Source organism: Lepisosteus platostomus, chromosome 11 (assembly GCF_059453375.1).
Source record: "Lepisosteus platostomus isolate fLepPlt1 chromosome 11, fLepPlt1.hap1, whole genome shotgun sequence".
NCBI classification, from domain to species: domain Eukaryota; kingdom Metazoa; phylum Chordata; class Actinopteri; order Semionotiformes; family Lepisosteidae; genus Lepisosteus; species Lepisosteus platostomus.
Genome location: NC_142621.1, coordinates 3,380,626 through 3,406,284, shown reverse-complemented (window position 1 = coordinate 3,406,284; position 25,659 = coordinate 3,380,626). Strand labels below are relative to the sequence as shown.

Here is a 25,659-nt window from a genome sequence, read left to right as displayed (position 1 = left end):
AGTTTTTATCAATCTGTTAATCAGTTTCTTGGACCCCGAACAAGAAACATTACCCTTAAAGTAAGGACAGTGTTTTTGGTTTAAATTTAACCCATAAACCGGGCTTCTACTGTATAAACGTCCAGAGATATTACGAAATGTTTCAGGGGACATCACACCAGGCAGAAACGGACTCTTTTTCCAGTGGCGTGAAAGTGTTTATCATCTTATGCTTAGCAAACTGCCAGGTTCAGAAAGATAAGATCGACAATCAGACTAATCTTGTCATGTGTTTTTTATTGAAAGAATCAAAATTCCTAGAATTACACCTGGTTCCCTTTTCCACGCGCCTGCTCATCTGCGGAGACAAGCTGACCTCTGAAGACCACTGGCCGAGGCCGCAGGCAAGAGCTTTCCAGGGCTGGTCTGCCGCGTCCCACGCTGGCACTCATCACACCCACAGGTCACCCACAGGTCACCCACAAAGCCCAGCAGCCAGAAGAACAGGCTCCTTCCCAGAGCAGTCTGTGGGGCTGCGCAGGTGAACAGGCCAGGACTGCGGCCGAACGGATCGGTCAGATTAGGACTTTGCTGGCAAATCTAAACTACAGTGCTAAAACCAGACTGCAGCAAGGCACAAACTGTCAAATTAACCATAATGAACAAAAAACATGACTGGTTTTTGGATAAAACAGCTCATGCATGTATCGGCTTTTTCCCCACTGATTATATCCATAACCCAAAAAGTACAGAGCAGGTTAGGAAAATAAAAACAAACAAACATATCAGTAGATTAAATGTAAAAGGTTAAAGTGCCAGTAAAATGGTTTATTCTTAAATTCCCATTGAACTAAAATGCGAGTGAACTACTGTACATCTCTAAAATATCAGGGCCACTTGAACGGCAGATTATTTTCATTCATTCATTCTGCACAGGTCTCCTCCAGCAAATATTAAAAACAGTTGTCACTGTTGAAAAGTTCCTTCCAAATTCAGGGGAAAAGTAAGGAGGCGGATTTGCAGGCAATTTGGTAATAAAAAAATAAAAAATATCAAACTAAAAAAACATTTATTTATAATCCCTTACGCACAAAAAAAAAAAACTCTCTAGTTTGCATTTATTTTTTGCTTCATTACAGTGCTGCATCAGCTTAAAAGTTTTCCCTAATTCAGCGATACATCCTAAACCCAACCCATGCCAGAGGGTTTGCCCTAGAAAGAATCACACCCTTCCACTTTATTTGTGTCTAAATGGAAACTGTAATCGTACTACAAAACGACCAGATTATAGCCGTTCCAGAAGATTTCATCACACTCTCTGTACCGGTAGCCTTTTAACTCACGAGCTCGCAAAAGGCCAACGTGTAACAGCATGATGGAGCTACTTCCCCTGTTTGTTCCTCACAAGCGTCTCCACCTCTTTCATGAAGCGCAGGCACAGCTCGTCTTGCCAAGGGAGGGCCACACACTGCACGCCAACAGGGAGCCCCTGCCCGCCAGTCACAGCCTGCAAAGACCAGAGCGCGTCTTTTGGCAGCAGCCCAGCCTGCGGGGCCTCCGAGCCACAGACCAGCGCTGGCTCCTGCTGCCACCTGCTGGCCGCACAGACAAACGACGCCACACGACCTTCGCCGGTCCAGGCTTACCTGTTTGAAGAGCTTGTCCCAGGGGTCGCCGAAGTTACCCTTGTAGTCTTTGAGCTCTTCCTCGTCTTCCTCGCTCACCACAGACACAGGCACCACCCCGGCAGGGGCATTGAGGAGATTGTAGAAGGCAGTGTAGCTCAGAGCGCCTGCCGGGGGAAAAAAAAAAACAACATTTTCAGACCAGCAGGCAGAGAGACGCGTCGGCTAGCTAACACCGAGGTACATCAGCACACAGCAGGGGCTCAAAAGAGCAGCACCACAAGGACCGCGACACAGCAGCACACTGAAAAAGACAGTGGGCAGAAGAACCTCTTTCTTCCGGAGGAGAAAGGGCCTGCTACTCACATTACGAGGGTACTGAAAAAAAATTAAAAATGTGTTAAAATGGGAGGTTTATGCTGAAATGATTACAACTCTACCCGGGCCCATGTATTAACTTTCTGAGAAGGATGATGTAACTCATACTACTCACATCTTGGGTTTGGGGATCAGAATCAAGAGGGACAGAGGAGAGAAGAAAGTGAGCAGAGTGTGTGTGTGTGTGTGTGTGTGTGTGTGTGTGTGTGTGTGTGTGTGTGTGTGTGTGTGTGTGTCCCTGCTCCTTGCGCTGTGGGACCTCAAGACGAGAAATAGCACAACTCCCTCTGGCTACCGCCCGCGCGATGTACACACGGCGCGACCGCTTCTCGGATACGGAACAGTACTGGTCAGCTTTCCGCAGTATCCCAAGTTGTACGCAGGACCCAGGACGGGACACAGGAGCACGTCCAGATCGCGTTTCCTCCACTCGGCGATGAACTCCTGGTGGTAGTCCTGCAGGACAGGGACGAAGCAAGCCAGCAGGTTCGGACCCTCAGCGAGACACGGGCGGCAGCCGCAAGCGCTCCGGGTTCAGGGGTCTCCTGCCTATTCCCGTCTCCTGCAGTATCGCGTTAGCTAAACGAACGGAGTCCCGTTTCCCAGCCTTCCTTACACCCTAGCCAGCAGCCATATCACCCTGCAGCTCACAACTGGCAGCCCACTGAAGCCCAGCAGGTGTGAGCCTGGTCAGTACCTGGATGGGAGACCTCCTGGGAAAAACTAAGGTTGCTGCTGGAAGAGGTGTTAGTGGGGCCAGCAGGGGGCGCTCACCCTGCGGCTCATGTGGGTCCTAATGCCCCAGTGTAGTGACAGGGACACTATACTGTAAACAGGCGCCGTCCTTCAGATGAGACGTAAAACCGAGGTCCTGACTCTCTGTGGTCATTAAAAATCCCAGGGTGTTTCTCGTAAAGAGCAGGGGTGTAACCCCGGTGTCCTGGGCAAATTTCCCATTGGCCCTTACCAATCATGGCTTCCTAATAATCCCCATCTATGAATTGGCTACATCACTCTGCTCTCCTCCCCACTGAGAGCTGGTGTGTGGGGAGCGTTCTGGCGCACTATGGCTGCCGTCGCATCATCCAGGTGAGGCTGCACATTGGTGGTGGTGGAGGGGATCCCCATTACCTGTAAAGCGCTTTGAGTGGAGTATCCAGAAAAGCGCTATATAAGTGTAAGAAATTATTATTAATTATAAGCTGTTTGCAGGCAACAAACAAACATAAAAAATATCGACAACATGGTGTGGAAACGCTACCTTTTCTTCCAAGGGGAAAAAAATCATATCAAGACCTGCAAGGCTATAGTTGAATTAAATGAAATGACCCAGCTGGCAGAAGTCTTTGCTCTGAGGCCCGGCACGGCCCTGCAGACCTGCCATCGCCAACCCCTGGTCTACCCGGGGATCCCGCGTTCGGGAATCTGTTTGGGAATCCCACGCTCCTTCTACAGAGAGGAGGACCGGCTTCAACCCGTTATGGGGCGCGGCCATTCCGCACCAGCAGCCCCAGCGCACAGCCTGGCAGGGGTGGGAGCGAGAGACAGCACCACCAGCTGGGTGAAGGAGGAACCTCCAGGAGTTTAGCCAAGTTACCAGGATTCACGCACCCACTCCTACAATGAGTGTCGCGGGATCTTTAATAACCAAGCGGTGAGGGTCTTGGTTTAACATCTCATCTTGAGGACAGCACCTCCTGCACTACAGGGTCTCCCCGGGTTTCCCTATTGGGGCATCGGCCTGGAAATTCCAGATGGAAGAGCGCCACCTACTGGTCCACCAACACACCTTATAGCAGCCACCCTGGTTTTCCTGTGAGGTCTCCCACCCCTGTACTGACCAGGCCCAAACAATGCTTAGGAGACAGATCTGCCTGCAGATCAGGCAATAAGCTGCTTCTGGAAATATGTACAGTAACTGCACGGATGTGTTTATTTTCAGACAAAGGCTGAGAAAACCTTGGGCCGAGCTGTAAGTGTAAAAAGTGTAGGAGCTTACCTGCACAGCTTTGTGCTGCTTCCAGAGCTCCGGGATAGATCTGGAACAGTGCAAGAGAAACTTGATCCTCATCTACATGGTGCTCAAATGCCAAGAGATTAGCTTAACACTTAACGTAAACCTTTGTTGTTGGGGGAAAAAAAACTGAAAACCATCCAATTAAAAACAGGCGAACTGCAGAACTGCCATACAAGTTAAACGAGCTCTGGGATTAGTGCGCTGCTTCACCTGTGGACTGTGACGGAGATCTGAATGAGGTGAAACGCCCAGTGCATGTTCTGTTCTGTGAAAAGTAGCTGCCTTGTTTCAGAATTGGGAGAGTTGTAGTTTTTTTTTTAACTAGAAAACAGACTAGGCAAAAAGAACCTGGGCACCCTTACCTGCATCCATTAAGCGCAAGGAATGAAGCGGCCATACGAGGGTACTGAAAAAAAAAATTAAAAATGTGTTAAAATGGGAGGTTTATGCTGAAATGATTACAACTGTACCCGGGCCCATGTATTAACTTTCTGAGAAGAATGATGTAACTCATACTTTAAACTCGCTACTCAGAAAGCTAATGCAACAGGATTTTTTTTTTTTTTACAGAAGAGCTGAAAAACATTTGCAACCTATTGCAACACTGCTGGTTCAAAACGTCTCATTTTTACCTAACTGAATTTGAACTTCTGCAGTAAGCGATTCTTTTTGAACAACGCGTGCCAAATACGGATACTTGAAAACACTGGAATACATATCCAGAATCTCGGAGGCGTTCTGACCAAATCCACACAGAAGAATTCAAAATGACGAAGGTGCAACTGGTGGCGCAACCTTCTGGTTCAACTTTTCCGTCGCAGTGTGCCAGTATTCCTTTTCCTACTTTCCACCTAACTAGAACACATGACGCCAGGGCAGGGTTCACACTACTCACCAGGGGCTTGAGCAGGACAGCCAGGATTCTCTTCAGCAGCCGGGGCATTCGGTAAACTGTGGTCTGCGGGCTGAGAGTGGGGTCGATGCAGCCGCCTTTCCTGTACAGACACAATCGAGGCGTGCTGCGAATCTTCACAAGACTCCGACCCGATTCATAAAATCACCCAGCGTCGCAAACACTTCGCTCCCTGATGAGCGCCATCCGTGTGTTTGCAGCCACCGCTGCAGCGGTCTGGCAACAGGAACAACGGGTCTGACGCGTTTGCCCCCTGGCGGCCGCTCCCCGGCCCACTGGAGCGCAGTCTGCGGGGGTACGGTCACTTACAGGTTGTCGAGCAGCGTGGTGCCTCCGTCCGCCAGAAGCCCCTTCAACCCCAGTTCCATCAGGACAGAATCCAGACGGGGAGGCAGGAAAGGAACTAACTGGAAGAGGAGACGGCACAGCTTCAGCCTTCTGCGAGGAGCGGCTCAAGACCGCAGCAAGCGCAACCCCCGGCTCTTGAGGGAGCCTTCTTTCAGCCCGAGACACCACAAAGGACCTCCATAAATGCGGAAGCCAAAAAGGAGAAAAGAAAACTGGAAAGTAAAAACAAAAAGCTCTCTTACAAACACCGCTTCCATTTCTTTTAAGCGGAGTTAAATGCTTTCCTGCGTGGCTAAATGAACATGTCAACTCTCAGGGCTAGCACAGAGGAGGAGCCAGTTCAAACGAGATCTTTTCATTTATTTTAGCGCTACCGATTTATAACCTCGGTATAAAAAGCCAACGCAAAATCACCAACGATTGAGTGTAAGTTGTCTGGCCCGACGCACTGACACTGGTGCTGGCTTGTGGGTGTAGAGTCTCGACTCACGGTGTGGCCGGCTTCCTCCAGCAGCACCTTGGTCTCCCTGAGGGCTCTGCTCATGCTGGGGGAAGGCATGAGATTACCATCGTTCTCATAGTAGCCAACCCGCAGGGGCCTGGAGCTCGCGTACACCTGGAAAAAGACACGCAGGTCAGGAGGGAAAGAAAGCAGACAGGCCCTTATCTGCCAAAGGAACCGGAACTTCTCTCACGATGAGAACTGTAAATATGATTAAAATGATTTCCACAAAATTCCATTAACCAGCAGCACAGTCTTTAAACACTGTTGGAAGTACTGCACACATTCTTCACTGTGCAGAAATGTTAGAACAGGCAGAGATCAAGCACTCTTTAGTGACAACAAGTTAAAAAAACTTTTTTTTTTTTAAAGATAAAAGCTAATTCATCACAGATCAGGAAAAAAAGCCTGACAAGCAACAATTCACGAACAACGGCTATTATATTCCTGCAATTCAATCTGACACACACGGATTTCTTCCTGTAACACGCAGGGAATTAACTAGCTTGTCTGAATGCCCCATTTTAAAATAAAACTGGAATTGAGGAATCGCTGTATTACGGAGGTGTGGCAGTGAAATGGCACACAACATAACTCCCTTCTGCATCAGCCACGTCAGCACTCCATGGCCAGGTGTACCACAGCAGGTGCCTCAGCTGCCCTCACCTGCTCGTCGAAGGGCAGCGGTGGGACAGTGGGGTCCAGGGCGAACATGTGGTCACACAGCAAGGCCCTCATGCACAGCGCCAGGCTGTCCGTGTCCCGGGCCATTGGGCCCACTGATGACAGGACTGGAACACAGAGACCCCCGGCACGTCACATGCACAGAACACATGGCTGAAGCACACCTGAACAGGAGCTACCTTCATCATCCTCATCCTCCCTGCACCAGGCTGGCCACAGAGCAAAAAGTTACTTGGGTGATAACAGGTCAAATCCGTGCAGGTGTAAGAACACACAAAAAAATAACAGCTATAAACAATGCAAATAAAACGATTGGTCACCAGGTGTCTGGTCATTAGCCTTCCTCTCATAAGCATGCCCTCACTCCTCTTCTTCATGTACAGGTCTTACCCTTGCTTTTTTATTGCACACTGTTCGACAGCGACTTTGACCAACTCAACCTGACGTTTCCTGCGGTCGGCCTGACGAAACTACACTGTGGGCGACGGACTGATAAAATATCAGAGGATTTGCATCAGGGCAGAGCAGAGGCCCGGGGCAGTTTTTCCATTCAGTGCAAAAATCCTCGCTAGTCCTCAGACAGGTGTGTTCAACAAAGCGGCAGCAATTCGTTAAAGACACGATAGCTGGGGAGGTGGCCCAGCAGTTAACCTTACTGCCTCACAGCTCGCAGGTCCCGAGCTCGATGCTATACTACGATCCTTCCGTGTGGAGTCTGCATGTTCTCTCCAGGTGCTTGCGGCCTTCCCTGGTTTTGGTTTTCTCCTACCTGCTGGGCAGACTAACTGGCATCCCTGAAGGGTCCGAAGTGACCTCTGGGACAGGCCCCATGCTCGTCTCGACCCTTACCAGGAATAACCAAATTTCTGATGAAAGAGGGAAGGCAGCACGCTGGTCTCCCAGAACTGTGGGAGTCTCGACTCTTCTTCCAGGACCATCTCACCTGACTTCTGTCCATAGCAGCAGCTGGCGAGACCTCGCGCGCTGGAACACAAACAGTCACACCCGTCACTTAATCACTAGATCGCAGACGTGCTGCCGTTTCGCTCACCTGAAAGGTAAGGTCCTGGTTTATCTCTACACGAGATAAAATGATCGCTTGCTAGATCTATAGGCCTTGATGTAAGAAAGCAGGTTGTAAATCATTTCTGGAAGCAAAAATGAGCTCTGGGAGTCCCCCAGTATATTACTCCGGCCTGTTTGGTAGATCTAGCAGTACTGGATGGGCCACATGGTCCCGCTCTCACTTGTAACCTCTAATACTCCTATCTCACCTGATCACGGAAAGCAGAGCGAGGCACAGGCAAATTTGAATACTCTCCAAAAATACCTTAATAACTCGGTTTTTAAAGCTTGCCCACGTTCCGAAGTACCTGCTTTACGTGCAAAATCAGACTCTCTGCTGGCCGAAGGGGAGATGGCGGTGGGGCAGGGGCCCCCTACCTGAGCCGGCCCGAGGTGGGTTTGAAGCCGCAGATGCCACAGAAGGATGATGGGATGCGAATACTCCCCCCGATGTCCGTCCCCAGCCCCAGGATGGAGCCCCCGGCGCCGATCAGCGCCCCCTCTCCCCCCGAAGATCCCCCGGGGGTCTTGTGCAGGTTACAGGGGTTCAGGGTCTGCTCAAATATGGGATTGCTGCAGTCATAGCTAAACAACAACAAAACAGGGAGGTCAAAGGCAGGAACTTGCAGGTTGTGCGTCACAAAGTATTAATAAAGGTGAAATAGGTTCTGATTCAATGTGTCTTGATATTACACTGTTAGGCCACAAAATGTGTTACTTGGGTCAGGGTGTGTGGACTTTTCTAGAGGCACTGTATATAGAATTTGCATGATTAGTGTAATGAATGAAGCTACTTTGACTGGGAGAGCTATGTGATGAGGCAAAGCTATGCAGCAATAATAAATCTGAACGTTTTTCTTTAAATCAAAACAGGTGTGTAGCAGTGGCTGTTACACACCACACTGTCCAGAGCCTCTGTGCAAGAAAAACCTCAGCTTTTAACCTCAATATGAAGACCTGAGCGGACGTCACTTACTTCAGCAGCCCCTGGGGCACGTTGGTTTTCACGAAGGGAATGGCGCCCTGCTTCTTCAACACCTGCACCACCACGCTGTCCTGCACCTCGGGGTGCTCCAGCTTCTGCACGGTCCCACACGTGGAGTCGTGGCCCTGGAGGAGGGCCAGAGGGGTTACAGGCCCGAGAAGAGGAGGGCATTCGGCCCATCAGACTGGCGGTTTCACGAAGAGAGATAATAATAATTGCTAAGACTCATAGCGCTATTCCGGACACTCCACTCAAAGTGCTTTACAGGTCATGGGGACCCCCTCCACCACCACCAGTGTGCAGCCCCACCTGGATGATGAGACGACAGCCAGAGCGCACCAGTACGCTCCCCACACACCAGTGGGGAGGAGAACAGAGTGATAAAGCCAGTTCGGAGATGGGGATTATTAGGAGGCCCTGACTGATAAGGGCCAAAGGAAAATTTAGCCAGGACTCCGGGGGCAACATGCCCTGGGATTTTTAATGATCTCGGGGAGTCGGGACCTCGGTTTTACGTCTCATCCGAAGGACGGCGATTTTTTTCCAGTCTAGTGTCCCCGTTGCTATACTGGGGCATTAGGACCCACACAGGCTGCAGGTTGAGCGCCCCCTACTGGGCCCCACTGACACCACTTCCAGCAGCAGCCTTAGCTTTCTCAGGAGGTACTGTCCAGGCTCACACCTGCTGGGCTTCAGTGGGCTGCCAGTGGTGAGATGCAGGGTGATATAGCTGCTGACTATACTATAGCTCACCATAGCTGAGTGAGATTACCCAGCTGGATTTTTCGGTTTCGGTTTCATGAAGCAGAACAGAATGGTATCCAGTTAAGTAACTTTACTCTAAACCTGCTCCAGGGCGGGTGAAGTCAGACTTAACCTGACTTCGAGGGTAAGAGCTCAACTCTTTACAGAGAGAGCGAAAGTTTCAATATTGCCCTTTACAGTTCAGTGATTATTTTTGCTTGAAGGATACCGTTTCAGCAGGGTGTACTTCACATTCACAATCTCTTAAGCTGTGTGATCTCCTTGCCTAATGAACTGCAACGTGAACGCACAGTTAGTCAGATAGTTTAATTCTGAGTTACTTTAACCAGATAACCTGAAACGGAGTTTGCCTTCCTGAAACTGAGTTAACCCGAACTCAGTTATTGGGTTAATTCTATCTGGACAACTTGAGAAAATCCTGAATTAGTTGAACCTGCTCCGTGAAACAGTGACCCGTCTTCTTTTTGACACACCTAGTGTGCTGGGAGTGTCCTAGTGAGCCCAGTGCCCGCATATGAGCATACCGAGCCCTCCTGTGCACGGATTGCAAGCACCCTGCCACCTGCAAACGGAACTGCTAAGGACAGGTCTTTCGAGTTTTAAATGGACTTTTTTATAATACCAAACTGGGACAAGTGCCAAGCCGCAAGTGACAACATGGAGCACATCTGAGTGCGAGTGAAACCCCCTAAATGTAAGGGTGGTCCCCAATTGGAGGGGTCTGCACAGCCCACTGTTCAATCGCTCCTACGTCAGAGCTTTTCACTGGCACAGTCACCTTAACCCCTCCTCCATTCTTCAGACAGTCCCGGGAAAACGCCTGCAGTACACGAGACACAGATCTGTCCCTCTTGAACTCAGACACACCCTGGTGCTCTTAACTTAGCCCGACTAATCCTTTATGAATAAGCTACACAGAACCCTGGATTTTTCTTTCAATAAATCACCACAAATCTTTCATCTCACTCCTCGCAAGTTCTTGGTTCATACTCTCACTCCAATTAGATCCTCTCCAACACGGAGAGTGAAAGCCTGCTGCAGGTGGTAATGCACAGGAGCTCAAAGAGTACTCCTGCGCTCCCTAGACTCACTACCTTCATTTCTGAGCCCTCACTCTCTTGTACTCCTGCAAGAGCCTGGGCACAGACTCCTAACCTGCCTCCTCCCGGCTGCTCTTATACACCAGATCTTCAATCTGTGGGAGTGGCCAATTGCCCACAGAACTAATCACACGTGCTCTTTTCCCACCAGTGGAATTTAAGATAAGAGCACTTAATTGGCCATATTCAATCTCTTGTATTAGGAATTTGTCTTTTCGCCTACCCCAACTTGCTCTCCATGAGACACACAGGCACACAGACAGGGAGAGAGAAGCTGGGGGTCAGAGCGCAGGGTCAGCTACTTATACGGCGCCCCTGGAGCAGCTGGGGTGCAGGGCCTTGCTCAGGGGCCCAACGGAGTAGGATTCATCTGCCGGCCACGGGATACAAACCGGCAACCTTCCAGCCACAGGCACAGATCCTGAGCCAGAGCCACCACACCTGTGGCTGGAAGGTTGCCAGTTCGCCCAATTTCCTTCACACTGAATGCCAATAAATCAGTTAAGACATGTGTGTTCACACCATTAGGTAGCTTTGCATAACACCACCCATAAAAGTTTGCTGTTAACTTCTCATGGTGCAAAACTTGATGTACTACACCACCCAATACTCCAATACGACCTCTTCGATTTCTGAAATATTCCTGCTCACTTCAAAGCCTACTGATTCATCCAGGAGTCAGTAATACTAAATAATACCGATAGTATTATTGACAGTGTGATTAGTGCCATTTTGTGATGAGGGAGCCAAACTGAGAATTGATTCTTAAGAGGAATCTCTCAAAGCTACAAAATATTTCTGCAATATTCATTTCTCTAGTAACTGACAATAATCTCATGGACTGGAGAAGGGCAGACGTAAAGGTGGTGCTAAAGGAAATTTTCCCCATGTGTGTCAGCCTAAATACGAGTCACACGCCCCTGATAACGTTCTACATGAACATGCAGAGGGCAGGAGTTTCAAACGCCTTCAAAAGTGTGTTCTGACAAGTCCAGAAACTCACTAGGTTGACTTTGTCAATCCCTGCCAAAATCATTCCAGCGGAATAAACGGTGAAATGCTAACCAAGTGGATCCCATGTGGAAGTGAAAACTGAGAACAGCATGCAGTTGTTTACCCAAAGGATTGTGGGGGCATGGAACAAGCTTCACAGCCACGTTGGAGAATCCAAAACCCTGGCTTCTTTCAAGAAACCTCCGGATGAGATACTGGAACCGATGAGCTACTGTACCAGCTGCCGATCGGGCAGGAAGAGCTTCCTCTCGTCGGCAACCGCGCGAGGTCTCGGGCAACACGTACCTTGATCCCGACGTTATCTTTGATGCTGACGGGAACTCCGTAGAGCAGGCCGTCCCTGTGCTGCTCCACCTGGGCCAGCTGCTCTCGACTCTCCGGCAGGATGGCAGTAGCACAGTTCGCCGTCCTGGTCACCTGCAGAGCCTGAGGGAACACGTCACCGCCTTGCGGGAAGAGCAAACATCTCTCCGTCTCATTCACCACCACGCCGATTTGGATTCGACTAGGATCAGCATCATTTCAGCAAACAAATAGGACATAAAAGGGATTAAAAAGCACAACAGCTTTACACCGAATATTCATGGTGCAGATGTTTCGTAACTTTGCCAGGCTAATTCTCCTGGCTGTCACGGCAAAAGAAAGCGTTGTAATGACTCAAACCGACGCACATCGCTGGGGTATTTAGAATGACCCCATGGGGTAGATGAAGAGGACACCGCTGCCAGCAGCCTGCGTGAGCTCACCTTTTCCGTGTAGGTGTACAGCACGGCCTCGGGGCTCAGCTCTTTCTCCCTCAGCCTCCTGCGCAGCTCCTCCAGAGGCAGGGACAGGATGACAGCACTCTCAGTCCCGGGGTGCTGCAAAGAACCGGCAGCACTGAGCAGCTTCACAGCCCCGCTCCGCCTCCCAGCTCCCAGACAGTGCCTCTGCGAGAGCCTCATGCGAACTAGTTCCGACTTTAACGGAGAAACGAAGAGTCTGCTCGACTCTGCTTTGCAAAAAGACATTCATTCAGAAGCAGAGGCAGGAGAGCCGGCAGTAACCCCCCATTTTAAAATACTTCCCATGCCTTTCTTCAGCAAGAAAAACAAGGACGTGCTATTATGAGCGGACTTTCTTATCCAGGTCGATTTGCAAAGTACACTGCAAAACATGAAGTCAATGTATTAACTGAAGAAGACTTAGCGCTCCTCTTTCGTAGTACTTCCCCACCCCATTGCTTTTCGTGTTTCCAGAACGAGGTGTGTGTAGTTACTGTGGGGACACACACCGTCCACACGAGTCCAGCGCGTCACTCGGGCCTCAGAGACACGCGGGCAGGATGTTCCTTCCCGTGCCCCCGCCTGTTTTTAATCAGGACTCCGAGGAAATATCTGCTCCCTGACAACCGTTGCACATCAGCAACTCCCTTGATACGGGCTCTAAATGAATGTGGAATAATACTGTGTAGACGAACTCGACAGCAAAGCGCAGAGTTAAATACCTTCGATATCGCAGCGCATGTTTAATTCGTGTTACAATTCTTCGCAATGCGATCAGAAGGTTATTTCACATTCTTAAAAGGCTAACAACTTTCAGACTAAACACTGTACAGCAGTGTACCTCCCTGTACAGCACCTGATCGTAGTTCTTTTTTATAGCCAGTAAGCCGGTACTGAATTACAGGCGAGCATGAGCGTTTTGCCCTGTTCAATGTCCAGTTCGACTCAATTACACTTTGGTCATGTCAGCAGTAAATGTTGCGAGAGATTCCTGTTCCGCGGGCTGTTCTCTTGCGCTTGCGGTATTATATTACATACAAGCCTCGTTTGGCTCGCCAACTAACTTTCTTCCCCCTACGTGCAGACAGTAAACTTGTTGATTTTCAGCTGCGGTGGAAACTGCACGCTAGCTTTTCGACGCGTGGATCACATCCCGAGTTTCGTTTCTCGCACAAACCCGGCACGCTCCACAAAAACAACCACCCCAAAAAAAAAAAAAAAGAGTGGGGGCATTGCGTTTCCCAAACCTCTTTTTTAAACTGCTCCACCGCTTCTTCGGCACTCTTCAGTGACCTGTCCCTCCTTGCTCTGGCGTTTGCGATCAGCTCCCTCTCGCCGCGGTGCCACCTGCGCTTCAGCAGCAGAAGGACCGCGCCGGCCCCGCAAGCCGCGGACAGGAGCGCAACTCTCCTGCCCGGCTGGGCGCCGGACAGCAGATGATTGCAACCCAGCCTCTCCATCACGCACAGCTGAACTGCAGCCCCAGGTGAGAGCGCAGCCCGCACCGTGTCAGCGCAGCGCGAACCACTGTAGCGCAGGACGTAGGGGTGCCGACCGGGGGGGGATGACAGCGCCCTACCGGATGCGAAACACAAAATGTGGAGTGGATTCCCCGCTTGGGCATTTCTGCCAACGCGGGTCTGTCCCTGCAGAATGACGAAAGAGACCCAATCCCGTAGCCTTTCCAGTGCCCTGCAGGTAGAGGTCTCTTCTCCCAGGCTGTAGTTTGTTTTATATGGAGCGCAATGCTGAAACCGGCGAGAAGGCGTCATCTTTCTTCACTGGTCAGCTGGTATCAGTCATTTAACACTGCTCCGAGAACACCAGCAGGCAGTTGAATCATTTAAATGCATTTCGCTGACGTTCGTCTCAAACAGGGTGTTTACTGGCCACCAGACTTGTTTTTTTTTTTTTTAAATAGTTTGAGGTATCTTTATCATTCCTCTTGCTTGATTTTAATTTTAAATGGGGTTTTAATTTACTGTACTTGCCTGTAGAAAGCACTCAACGATCAGGTTCCTGAAGTGAGCAGGAAAGCAGACCTTTATGCGTGCATACAGGAGCATGCAGCAACTGTCTCCCTTTTTATACAGTGAGAGTCACACGAATTCAGTCGTATAAGAGGAAGCCAAAACAACAGCAGATATTCCAGCAGAAAAAAAAATTACAAGATATTTTCTTAGGTAGTTTCAATTGTTTGCATACCAAGACAACATTTAGTTTCAAAACAGAACGTCTGTTACCCGATGAAAGAGTCATGAGCAATTGCAGCAAACAGTTAGCTACTCACCAAGGCTAAGGATAATTATGAGAACAAGGCCCGCTGTTCTTTTCTCAGAGCACACAATTCTTAAACCTTTGGATTTCTTCATGCCTTTAAGAACGAGAACGATTCTACAGTCTTTGCTGAACAGGGCTGTTGGTGTTACTGAAACTGCTTGGTCGTGATCTAAAGGTGTTTGTACAAAATAGATCATTGTTCTTCCTCTCTAAGGCTGGTCACATCTGGTGCTGCAGTTAGGTCCCGTTAGCAGGCCAAGGCCTGAAGCTGAAATTCTTTTTCATGCGGTTGTTTTTTACGTTTTAACAGCTGCTTAGACCTGAACTAAAACTACATTTAATTAGCATAATATCTCCTTTTCTGCCCTCCTCGCAGTGGTTCCCTGTGGATTCCATAATTACATTTTAAATACTGCTGCCTGCCTTTAAGGACTTGAATAGTTCAGTTCGCTCTGACATCAGTGAACTTCTAACCCCCTTAAACAGCTACAGCTTGCTTGCATTGTGTGAGCTTGTGCCTTCTGTCACCGTCTAGAACGAGAGTCTTCAGTTCTGGGAACCCCTGCTGTCGGTGGTGTTGCTCCAGGACTGGTGAATGATCTCCTAGACTGCAGTAGATCAGGCATATCAGATAGCAACTTTAAGTCTGGTCTTTAACCCTACAATAATACAATGAATAGGATTAAATTCTCGTGTATTTTTTTTCTTTGTTGCTTTGCCTTTGGCTTGTCTTATTGAAAAAGCACCTTGGGATGAAAGGCACTCTACAAAATACAAAGTAGCAGTAGTGCAGCATGTCAATCTGTGGAAGGGAGAGCCTGTTCCTCTCCACATCTCCACACAGTAGACCAGGGTTAAACAAAGTTAATCATTCTTCAGCCAAGGCTAAAGCGGAACACTTATCTGCAGTGTTTTTCACCAAGCGGTCCTCTCTACAATTGAAAATGGTAAAATCACATTTCTCTTAAAAATTAAAATACAAAAACAACAACGTCCAGAATAGCACAGCTAAGCACACCATAGCCACGCCCATGAAAAACACATCTGTAGGAAAATCAGATATTCTGCCTCCATGAGGGATATAACCGCACCTGAGAGCAAAAGCACAAGAGGGAAACCAGTGAACACTATGATCTGCCAAAGCTAATAAAAAGAAATCGAATGTGGTTCAAATAGAAAGTGATTAAATCAAGGTGACCTTTGAGTTCACTGACCTACGGTATTAATGTAGGCCTACATCTTAAACTCTTGTGGGACAATAAAGGAGCTAAGAGTCTTCTCCAGCAGCAGGTGTAAATGCAGTACATAAAGAGTCATACTTGCACCAGTTTATTGATCATCTTCTGCGTCAACACAGTGCGCCTACTTTAATGAGCCCATACAGAGTTCAATGTGTGCAACGCAATTCACTGTGCGCTTCATATTAAAAAGCTCATGCGGTATCCTTTATTTGAGCATCCCGTTTAAAGCCCAGTGTGAATCAAGAATTATGTGGGGAACCACTGAATATGATGTATTAAGACTGAAAAAACGCTGTGAAACACAACTGTAAAGAATGCACTCAATGTTCTGATATATTTTAATACCTTTTTTTTTGCTTGACATTTTGCCTAGTAGATTGCGTATGATACTAAACGCAAAATATTGCTGTGTGTTGCAGCACAAAACACTCCAAAGTGAGCATAAATGTCAAGGAGTACAATAGCATTAACAGAACACAGCAATTATGTCAGGTCATAACACCTGAGAGTGACAGTTATGGACACATAAAACAATAAACGTTCAGCGGCAGACAGGTGGGGAAATTTGAGACTAGCTCCAGAGCCCTCAGAATGTCAGGAACTTGACAGACAGGAAATGTTATGCCACACAGAGAACTACAAAAAGTGCTATTGCCATTACTGCATTTTTCACCTATAGACAGAATATCGAATTGTATCCCTCCCTCCATTATTTTGAAAGCTTCTGCAGCCAGTCAGGGCCTGTCCCAGAAGCACAGGACGAATGACAGGACACCAGTCCGTCACAGGGTGCAAACACAGTTGCACTGGGACAGTTTCAAGACACCAGTTAACCTGGCCGGCATGGAACACCTGGAAAAAATCCAGACTCCTCACAGAAGGCAAACGAACCCAGGATCATTCCCAGGAAGCAAGAGAAGAGAGACCACATCATTTAGGGCTGGTGATCTGTTCATCCGAGTCACGCTCCAAAAATCATTTTCAGGATCACAGTACCACGCAATTGTCCACCTCTACAAATACAGATTTACATTTCAGGGATATGTGTGTGTATATAAAAATACTGTCTATTTTTCCTGATGTCTGGAAGAGACAAAGATCAGAAGGCACCTGCTTTGCGGGGGCTAACTTGACCTTACTGATGACAAGTCCAGATGGCACCCAGAATACCTCTGCTTTGGACAGCCCATCTGCAGTTGAAGCCACCACTGACTTCAGCAGACACACATTTTAAAGTCCAGCTGTTCCAACATGAGATGAAAGGAGCAGAGACATTGACTCTTTTACAGACTGGTCAGGCAGCCACCTAGAATGTCAGGTTCAGGTCTGCCATTATGCACTAATAACAGCAGGTACCTGTTGAACCTGTTCACGCCTATGGTTTATAAATGGCAAAAGCATGCAGAGGTAGTAAAAAAACGATGGAAGATCATAGTAAAGCATGCCAATTCACGGTGTAAGGAGCCTAGAAAAAAAGGGCAAACCTTTGTCCAAACTCAGCACGGTAAACCCTGACTACTATCAACCACAAGTCCAACATATTTTTAAAACATCTGCAAAAAATGACAGCGTCTAGGGGCTGGTCTCTCTAGCAAGAGTTTGTACTCTTCCACAAGAAAACAAGAACACTTTCTACAGGAAGAGTCTGTAGGAAAAGAGCTTGTATCTTCACTAGCATCAACCAGCCCTACCAAACAACAGCCAGAAAAATCAAAATCAGCTTGTTTTTGTCTGATTCAATATTTATAATAAGTTTTTAATGATGCATGACCAGTCTTTTTGATTGAATACAATTCATTACTGGAGGAGCTGGAATACTTGAATGCATGTATTTTATTCCAACAGTTAGAAGCGCCCTGCGGAGACGACTACAGACTGACGATCACAGGTAAGCCCCTGTTGTCCAGCTGCAGCCTGTCCCCCGCCAAGGCCGTGCTGACCCTCACAGTGAGTCCGGCTGGGAGAAGGCGTGCCCGGAGCAGCTCCGGCCTCTAGCTGACACGCTGCAGCCTGCACAGGTAGATGGGGCCGAAGTTGGCTGCGAGGTGGGGCAGGACCAGCTCGCCCAGGCGCAGACCCTGGGCGAAGTGGAAAACATCCCGGAAAAGGCCGGCCAGGGGCGCCAGGTCCACGACGCGGACGCTTATCCCCAGCTCCTCCTGGGCCAGCTGGGCCGCTCTCTCCACCACGCACTCGTTCTGCAGCGGCGACAGCGTGCAGGTCGAGTACAGGACCTCCCCTCCCGGCCGCGCGGCCCGAATCCCTGCCCTGAGAGAAGGCAGCCGTCAGCAGCGCCGCCGGGGGCCGGAGGCCGGAGCCGGTCTGCTCCGCGCCCTCCGCGGGGTCAAGGCGGGAGAAGGACAACGACTGCCTGCCGAGCCACAGCGCTCGCATGCTTCACTTACCTTAAATTCAAGTTCTTGGGAGCGTAGCGCAAATCCAATGACAAAAAGCTGGTGGTCAATAAAAAGTACTGGAAAGATTTTAGGAAACAGCGGCCTGTTTCCTGAAAAGTACAACAATAACAGGAGTATTTCGAAAGAAAACTTGGCTGTCTGGAGATTTCGAGAGGTAAAAATGTTTTGACAACCCGAATCTGCAAAATGTTTAGTGGAGAGAAAAGAAAGAGGCACTAGAGTGTGTAAGTGTCTCACTTACAGCAGGAGCTCTGTCTGGAGCTGTGGCAGTCTCTGTCTCTCCTTGGTCCTGGACTTCTTGAAGATGTTATTGTCCTCCTCCAGCAAAGAGTGTCTGTCTGTTGTGCAGGGCACATCCACAAGGACCTGGGCAGCCACAACACAGAGAGTCACTACAAGGTCTCTGCCAGCTTCACAGGGAAGCACATCTTCTCTAATGACAGTGAAGGAAAGACACCATTACGTTTACTTTTGCCAAAAGCAGACTTGTCGATTATGTACCACGAGATCTCAATAAGTGCTGCGTGTCATAAGACCCCAGATCAGGGCAGTCTGATCTTATTACTCACCCTGTCAAAAGTCTCTCTCTCGAGCTCACCCCACTTCCTGCCATCGAAGGAAGTGATGCGCACCTTGTCTTCGGAGCAGTGCACCCTGGGAATGTAACTCTGCAGGACCCCTCGGAGGCGAGCAGTGCGGGACCCCGAGGCGTCGTTGGCTGCCAGACGCCCTGTGAACACACACACGACAGCACGTGTCCGTGTTTCATCACGGCTGGGCTAAAACGACACCATCAATCACTCACACTGATATATTCCCTGAAGGTTCCTTCAACGTGCATTTAGTTTCCCACATAAAGCTTACAGAAACTAAAAGTTTTCTTGGTCTTTTATCTCCCGGACGTCATGTGTTGTACGAAGGAAAAATGATTACAGCAGGCCTGTGTCTGGAGCAGAGCCAGCGTCTTCCCCCCTGGCGCGGCGCACAGGTCCAGGACAGTGTGGCCCTCCTGCACGTCCAGAGCCAAAACGGGCAGCACCGAGGCCGCGTCCAGCAGGTAGTAGCCCAGGAAACCACTGCGGTCAGGCCTGAGAAAACACCACCGCAGTCATGTTCTGCACTAGACGTGCAACTGTACCTCCTTCAAAATAAAGACCGGTGTCAATCCAACCATCAAAATGCGGCATGTTTCACCTCCTCCTGTTTCACCTACTCCTTATGTAGCAGAGCTATGCCCTACAGTCTACAGTAACTTTCTTTTTAAGTCTCCCTAGCGCTGACACTTTGAAGACTTCCTTTCTGATCCAGCTACATTTCTGGGGCAGTTTCGTGAGATAAGATGCAGTGAATGCCCCACGTTAGAGACAATCTCACCACTAACGGCTATCTACTGTGATCAGTGCTGGAGACACGGAGCAGGCCACTGTCACCACAAAGACAAGGCTACAGTCACAGCTGGTGCATGGTTAGAAATTTCTCACCTTGCAGGCCTGAAACGCGTGATGTCACCCTTAGGGAAAACATAGCACTTTATATTTGGACTGAGACTTGGGAATCTGCCATCCTGTAGTGATCCTGAACTCTGGGGTTCACTGTTGGATTCCGGGGCTCCAGCGCACGGAGGTCCGGCGACTACCGAGGGGTCCCGACTCGTGCCTGGCCCGTCCACACCGGGCCCTGCGGCACAGTCTCTCCTGAAAGCCTCCTGCACGAAGTCGAACGCCCCCTGCTGCTCCAGTCCCGCCACCACCTCCTGCGCCGTGGAGAAGTTGTTGACAAGAGCTCCATACTTCTGCTCCGACAGCAGGCTGGCCCGAACCGGAGGCCACTGCTCTGCAAACTGGGTGCCGTACGTCATGTCAAAGATCTGCAAGGCCAGCCTGGTGGAGGAGATCTTGGGTTGAGTGGCAGCCTGTCGGGGGAATGGAGACCCTGGACTTACAGTTCAGCACCGATTCCTATGACAATAACATGAAGCTAAGAATCATGCAGAACCAGATGCAAACACACGTAGAGGTCCTTATGTCATTGCTTACTGTCCGAATGACCTTAAAGCGTCTCCACAAGCGTGCTCTCATTCCAAATTTGAGAGCGGCACATTTGCAACGATGCTGCTTTTTAAATGTCACCCGTTTTCCCTATGACGACTATAGCCTGCTGGCGTTTATAACACAACATACGCCCATTCTAAGTCCTAAACAAACCTAGCGCGCATTCATGCACACTTTCTGTGGATTTTGATGTTTTTTAAATAAAAAAAAACTCAAATATATCGCATGCCGATACAAAAGCATTCCCTGTGTTACCGTTAATTATATGTACAGTCTACGTGAGCTTACTTTAGGTGTAGAGTGAATTTTGATTTTGCTACAGTAGACAAACGGAAATCACTTGAGAATCAGGGATAGTAAACTAAAGAAATCGCCGGTCTTGGATGGAAATAGACATTGAGGCTTACAGTTATTTTTGACTGAGAAATCAATCAAATATATCATAGACATTAAATAAGTCATAGTAAACGACCATAGCTGTTCTGCCTAAATATTTTCGTTATTTCGCGCAAATATCATTAAGATAGCAAGGGTATTTATCTGATTCATTAGAGTTTAGTGCGGGTCCAATTAAACCTGTCTGCGCTTCGTTTTGCTGAATTCGAAACAGAGAAGACTTCCTATTTCAGCGGCATAAAACGACCTCTGAGGATTATATTACCCATTTCTTCTTCACTCGATTTCTGCAAGGAATAAAATGAGGCAAACCCTTCAGTTTCCGAAGCAACACTCTCGTGTCTGTGAGCGCAGCCATATTGAATGCCACAGTAAAAAAATGCCCCGGGAAACACAATCTTCCGCAACGATCGGTCCGCCGGGTTAAAGTTGAGAGTTACGAGCTTGGAAATGATTTTTTCTCCTCATTCACTTACTGCCTTACATATGGACACATAAAACAATATATGTCACTGAGGAGAAATGTTCAGTATACTCTGGTTAAATTCTTAATACAAGTGGTACAGTTGTAAAGGAACTCACTCCTCTATCTTATCTGCAGTGCTGGGGGTGCTTCATTCAGTGGTAGGTGAAATGTCCTTTCCTATATATATATAATACTTTGGGGTCTTTTGGAACGATAAGATCTATGCAGATGCAAATCATTTTATTATAGATGTTGCAACAGTGTAACATTTGAGAGCTCCAGAAATCTGTCAAGTTTGAGATTCAAAAGCACTGGCCACAATAAGTCTACCAATACAAGACACTCGAATCACACAAGGTGGTGCATTAATAAGCTCATAAATAATGAAATGCTCCAAGGCGTAAGATGGCATCATTCTCTTAGTCTCACTTAATTGTAATCCTTGGAAGATATCAGGTTTCTGTTGGGATGTTTTCAGAGACTTTTCCCCACTCTGAAAGCTTAGGCCTTTCAATGTCAGATAAAACTCCAGATAAGCAACAGGATCAATGCACACAGTAATGCAGACCAGCTAAGATATCGGTCTGTAGAGTATCACCCAAAACCTTCATCGCCACCCCTGACCACCTTTCTGTACTGGTTCAAGATGCTTTCAGGAAGGCAGGACCCATGATCTCTCAGCTCTCACTTTATCTTCTGCCAACTTCATCCCATATTGCACTGACTCAAACACAACATACGTACAAGCGAGTTCATATTACTGCTTCCTATCCACACTGTATATTTTCTTTCACGTGGTTTGGCGAGCATGTGCACTGCTCTTCCTGCTTGTATTGGCCTCGTTCTAATTTGACTCACCTTATAGTTACTGTTCCTGCTGCTCTCACTCCTCATTTCATTGTCCTGGATCTTAGTCACCCTGGGTATGTATCTTCTAAGCAAATGATACGCAGTGAGTGTCACGTACCAAAAAAAATTATTCAAAACTGACCTTCATAACACAAGTAAGCGCACAGTCAGTCCTTCAAATGTTGTCTATCACATGTTTTAGACAGGAAAGCAGATTCAGAAAGAATGTCATTTTATTCACATGTGGACACATACACAGTTAGCTGAGGTTTTCAAACATTTCCTGAAACTGCATGGGGAAGAAACGGACATCAGGAACTTTTCTGATCGGCGCCGTTTTCTTATTTAAATACAGACTTCACAGCTGTATGACATCTACCACAGAAACTGGAGCTTGACGCCAGAGCTGTGCCGACTTCACTTAATCATTTTGAAGGCCTTGTGCGCCACCTACAGGGTAAAAAACAAAATCTGTTATCAGTGCACAGAGCAGATCTTTTATTCAAACTTAAAATGTATTCACATTTTACCACATAAAGTTCCCCTTCCAGATATGCTGGAGACTTTTTTAGGGTTCCATAAACGATAATGTTTGATGGCAATAAAAACAGAAAATCTCTCTTTACAATCAGGTAAGTAATAGTGCGATCAGAAGACAAACAAAAAACAGCACTTCGGAGCTTATGTAACGATTATGGGTTGGTCTGAAACTGATGGGAATGTGTGTCAGGTGTTCTTTCCGATATCAGAGCTGCACGGCTCGTTCCGTTTTCTGTACCAGTTGGAAGTATCCAGCCAGGCAAGTTCGGGAGTGAAGCCCAGCTTTCTGCGGGAATGTTTTGCTCCGATCGCTCTTATTAACGAAATCCCTGGCTGGGAAAACACCGATCAGCGCGCGGCTCGCGCTGGTGGGCGAGCGAGCGAGCGACTCACGCAGTGGTCCCTGGCGTGCAGGAAGTCGAAGAGCTCCTCCGTGCACTCCTCCAGCGTCTGCGACCGGGAGCTGACCCGCGCCTCGCAGGCCTCCAGCTTCTCCCGCGCGTGCACGCAGTGCTCCGTCTGCTCGCACTGCTCCCGGATCGCCACCAGGGGGTCCTGCAGAGACACGGGGGGGGGGGGGGTCAGGGCGCCGAGCCTGCCGCAGAAGGAGACAGCCCCCCCCCATCCCCAGAACCTGGCTGGACCAGGCTTGAGCCTCTGGCCATGACCCCCTCAGACTGTGCTGACGAACAGTCTTTTAAAGAGATAAACTGGTTTCGCAGAGACTCAAAAAAAAAAGAGCTACGCGAATTGTAATGATTCTTCGGGAAAATCCCCCAAATGCACACAACTCAACATAAGAACGGTCTCAAAAGCAGAAGCCAACTACTGCTTCTGTTTCCCCCCACCCCATTTATAATAACACGCCAGCTACACCATTATACCAGCGTGTCGGCACTCCAGAGGCAGACCGAGAGGGAGAGAGCCACACAAACTGCCCCCCTGGGGGAAAGATTGTGGAAGAACTTCCGGCCATCAATCAGCGTTCACCCCTGGAGTAAGGACAAGAATGGAGGCATACTCACCACCAGTTCTTCTTCCTCCTCCTCCTCTTCCTCGACCTGTAGAGAAAGTGTTAAACAATTAAGAGAAAACAACATTTGAGATCTTCACCAACATTTTTCTTCCACACCCACAGAACACTTGCTGCAGACAGTGCAGCTCCACCTCTCAGCCCACGACTGACAAAAGGGGTGGTGATACAAGAACATGAAGTTCAGAAATGGCAGGAAGCCGAGTCCTGTTTTGACCACATTTAGACTGCTAGCAGCCCATAGACCCAAGGATCCCATCCAGCAGTTCCTTTAAAAGAAGCCGGGTATCAGTATAAACAGCACTGCTGGGTAGCCTTCTGCAGACTCCTACAACACTGAGCATAGAAGTAGCTCATGGTTTCAATAGTAAATATACATCCCTGCAGTTTTCTTATTTATTGGTGTGCTCCGCTGCTGAGAGTCAATGTCCTTCTTTTTCCCCCCATTATGCTTCCTGGGAGACACTGACATAACCCAGAACTGAGCAGGGTTCTGAAGCAAGGCCGGGCCTGATGAGAACTGGGAAGGAAAGCCCAGCTTCTGCAAGCAGGCTGGGGGACCAGCAGGGGGCGCTCTTCACTGGAATGTCAAACACCAGGGGCCCAGTAATGGGGGGCAATGGGCTGTCAGAGGCGTTGGTGCAATTCAGGCCAAGTGCAACAAGACCATTTGGGATGAAAGGCGCTGTACATGTACAAGGCATTACTGAAAAAAAGCATACTTTGTTCTTTAGTCAGATGTCATTCGAAGCATGCAGTAACGTATGAGCGAATGAGCTTTCAAAGCGGATAACAAGCAGTTGGATGAGATGTGCAAAATCAGATCTATGAACACGTAATGGTACCATGAATTCAACATTAAAATTACCATCCGGAATGCAACAGTTCACACTGTACCGGTCACGAATAGACCACCCCACTGATTTTTTGTTGTTTTGCATTTAGTACAACTTTAGCTTTCAAACAGCAAGACTTTCGGACTACCGAGAAAACGATCACAGCCCTTTCTTCTCCTTCCCACTGACAAGGGATCAAACACATCAAACACAGGGAAGCCGGCGCCGCTCTGATGCTGCCAGAGACAGCGGGGCATCCTAGAGGCACTGAAAAAAAATATATTAAAAAAAGAAGAGAGGACTAGCCCCTCATTCGGCATTTGAACGCCGTTTCGTAACCAGGCCTTGCCCGAGAAGACACTGGACGCACGCATTTCACGGACAGCCTACAGAACATCTCTTCCGGTCATTTTAAACTATTTTCATTGAACCGCATCTCAGATGAGTACCTCGTCGGGCTCTCCGTTCGTAAGCATCTTCTCCTCTGTCAAAACCATGATTACTGTGGGGGGTGACAAACCGATCTAAATCACGCTCCCTCTCCACCACAACCCGAGTGCGTCTGGAGGACCTTCAGGTCACACGCCGGAAACTACGAACAACACTACCGGAAGCTGCGATACTGCCAATAGGGCTTTTGCACAACCGGCTTTCTGACGTATTTCCGCCGTCTTCCTTTCCTTGCTCGTCGGACATGAAAATGGTATCAATTTAGAATTCCAGAATTGCACGGTGTTTCACCTCAGTACTGCTCTGTAATAATTATAAGGAAACTACCGCACACTTATTTTGCCAATATGTAAAAAAAAAAGCCAACACGTGGCCTTTGGAAAAAGTTTCCTTTCATAAAAAGTCGATTACTTTTAAAGGTTCAAATGCGTGTTTTCACAAATCCGGGCATGTTTTCAGGTATTCCCTACTGTTCAAACACAACACGGACTGCCTGATTATACAACATCACATCCACAACAAGATCATCTTAAAAAGAGTTGTTTTATTTAAGAAGTGATATTTCTTAAATAATAAAATATGCAAAACGTGTTGGTCTGAACTCTGTAATTCGCAAGTACTGATAAAACAGTTACCGTCATCACACACATATAAACATTAAGATGAGCAATTTATTCCATAAAGTTAATTACTTACCTTAAAGTAAAACCTTATTTGCATTCAGCTCTCTCTGATCTTGTATCAGTGTATATCGTGGCCAATAAAGTGCTCATATCTTATCTATACCCCATTTATAGTTATCTATAGTTTCAAAACACAATAAAAATAAATTCACTATACGTTAAATACACCTTTACTTTAAGGTATGATGAACTGAATAATTCTGAACCAGATTTACACTGCCACGAAAGTGTCGCACGCAATGGCATGGTAATTTGAGAATAATAACATCGTTTACAAA

The 25,659-nt window shown here is 48.0% G+C and overlaps 3 protein-coding genes across 6 annotated transcripts; all 3 read right to left on the bottom strand.

Annotated features, from left to right (window-relative positions):
* Window positions 1-256: 256 nt before the first annotated feature.
* faah (fatty acid amide hydrolase) lies at window positions 257-13,725 on the bottom strand. Its single transcript, XM_088597893.1, has 15 exons — window positions 13,387-13,725; window positions 12,122-12,235; window positions 11,661-11,801; window positions 8,488-8,621; window positions 7,890-8,096; window positions 7,390-7,430; window positions 6,429-6,553; window positions 5,751-5,876; window positions 5,222-5,319; window positions 4,895-4,994; window positions 4,362-4,405; window positions 3,982-4,021; window positions 2,330-2,438; window positions 1,626-1,771; window positions 257-1,486 (listed from the first exon to the last, which is right to left on the bottom strand). Exons 1-15 carry the CDS (start codon window positions 13,597-13,599, stop codon window positions 1,361-1,363), a joined length of 1,764 nt encoding a protein of 587 aa, XP_088454019.1. The 5' UTR covers window positions 13,600-13,725; the 3' UTR covers window positions 257-1,360.
* A 2,255-nt stretch (window positions 13,726-15,980) lies between these two features.
* On the bottom strand, window positions 15,981-20,899 carry nsun4 (NOP2/Sun RNA methyltransferase 4). Its single transcript, XM_088597892.1, has 6 exons — window positions 20,790-20,899; window positions 19,559-19,989; window positions 19,011-19,165; window positions 18,647-18,807; window positions 18,319-18,443; window positions 15,981-17,928 (listed from the first exon to the last, which is right to left on the bottom strand). Exons 1-6 carry the CDS (start codon window positions 20,880-20,882, stop codon window positions 17,652-17,654), a joined length of 1,242 nt encoding a protein of 413 aa, XP_088454018.1. The 5' UTR covers window positions 20,883-20,899; the 3' UTR covers window positions 15,981-17,651.
* A 1,155-nt stretch (window positions 20,900-22,054) lies between these two features.
* On the bottom strand, window positions 22,055-25,583 carry uqcrh (ubiquinol-cytochrome c reductase hinge protein). Of its 4 annotated transcripts, none has more exons than XM_088597891.1 (4): window positions 25,395-25,583; window positions 23,408-23,440; window positions 22,773-22,934; window positions 22,055-22,289 (listed from the first exon to the last, which is right to left on the bottom strand). In XM_088597891.1, exons 1-4 carry the CDS (start codon window positions 25,416-25,418, stop codon window positions 22,257-22,259), a joined length of 252 nt encoding a protein of 83 aa, XP_088454017.1. In that variant the 5' UTR covers window positions 25,419-25,583; the 3' UTR covers window positions 22,055-22,256. The 4 variants fall into 4 exon arrangements, with proteins under 4 accessions (XP_088454017.1, XP_088454016.1, XP_088454015.1 ...); XM_088597890.1 differs by having other exon boundaries at window positions 23,405-23,440; window positions 25,395-25,579; XM_088597889.1 differs by lacking the exon at window positions 25,395-25,583 and adding an exon at window positions 24,698-24,855.
* Between the last annotated feature and the right edge of the window lie 76 nt (window positions 25,584-25,659).

Coding starts and splice junctions, on each gene's coding strand:
- uqcrh (XM_088597887.1), bottom strand. CDS start 24,745: ATGGTTTTGACAGAGGAGAAGATGCTTACGAACGGAGAGCCCGACGAG. Junction 22,935..23,404: donor AGGAGGAAGAAGAACTGGTG/GTGAGTATGCCT, acceptor GTGTCTCTGCAG/GACCCCCTGGTGGCGATCCG. Junction 22,290..22,772: donor TGCACGCCAGGGACCACTGC/GTGAGTCGCTCG, acceptor TTTACCCTGTAG/GTGGCGCACAAGGCCTTCAA.
- faah (XM_088597893.1), bottom strand. CDS start 13,599: ATGGAGAGGCTGGGTTGCAATCATCTGCTGTCCGGCGCCCAGCCGGGC. Junction 4,995..5,221: donor ACCACGCTGCTCGACAACCT/GTAAGTGACCGT, acceptor GTGTCTGTACAG/GAAAGGCGGCTGCATCGACC. Junction 2,439..3,981: donor AGCAGCACAAAGCTGTGCAG/GTAAGCTCCTAC, acceptor CCTGTCCTGCAG/GACTACCACCAGGAGTTCAT.
- nsun4 (XM_088597892.1), bottom strand. CDS start 20,882: ATGGCTGCGCTCACAGACACGAGAGTGTTGCTTCGGAAACTGAAGGGT. Junction 19,990..20,789: donor ATCGAGTGAAGAAGAAATGG/GTAATATAATCC, acceptor TTCCCCCGACAG/GCTGCCACTCAACCCAAGAT. Junction 18,444..18,646: donor AGAGAGAGACTTTTGACAGG/GTGAGTAATAAG, acceptor GTGGCTGCCCAG/GTCCTTGTGGATGTGCCCTG.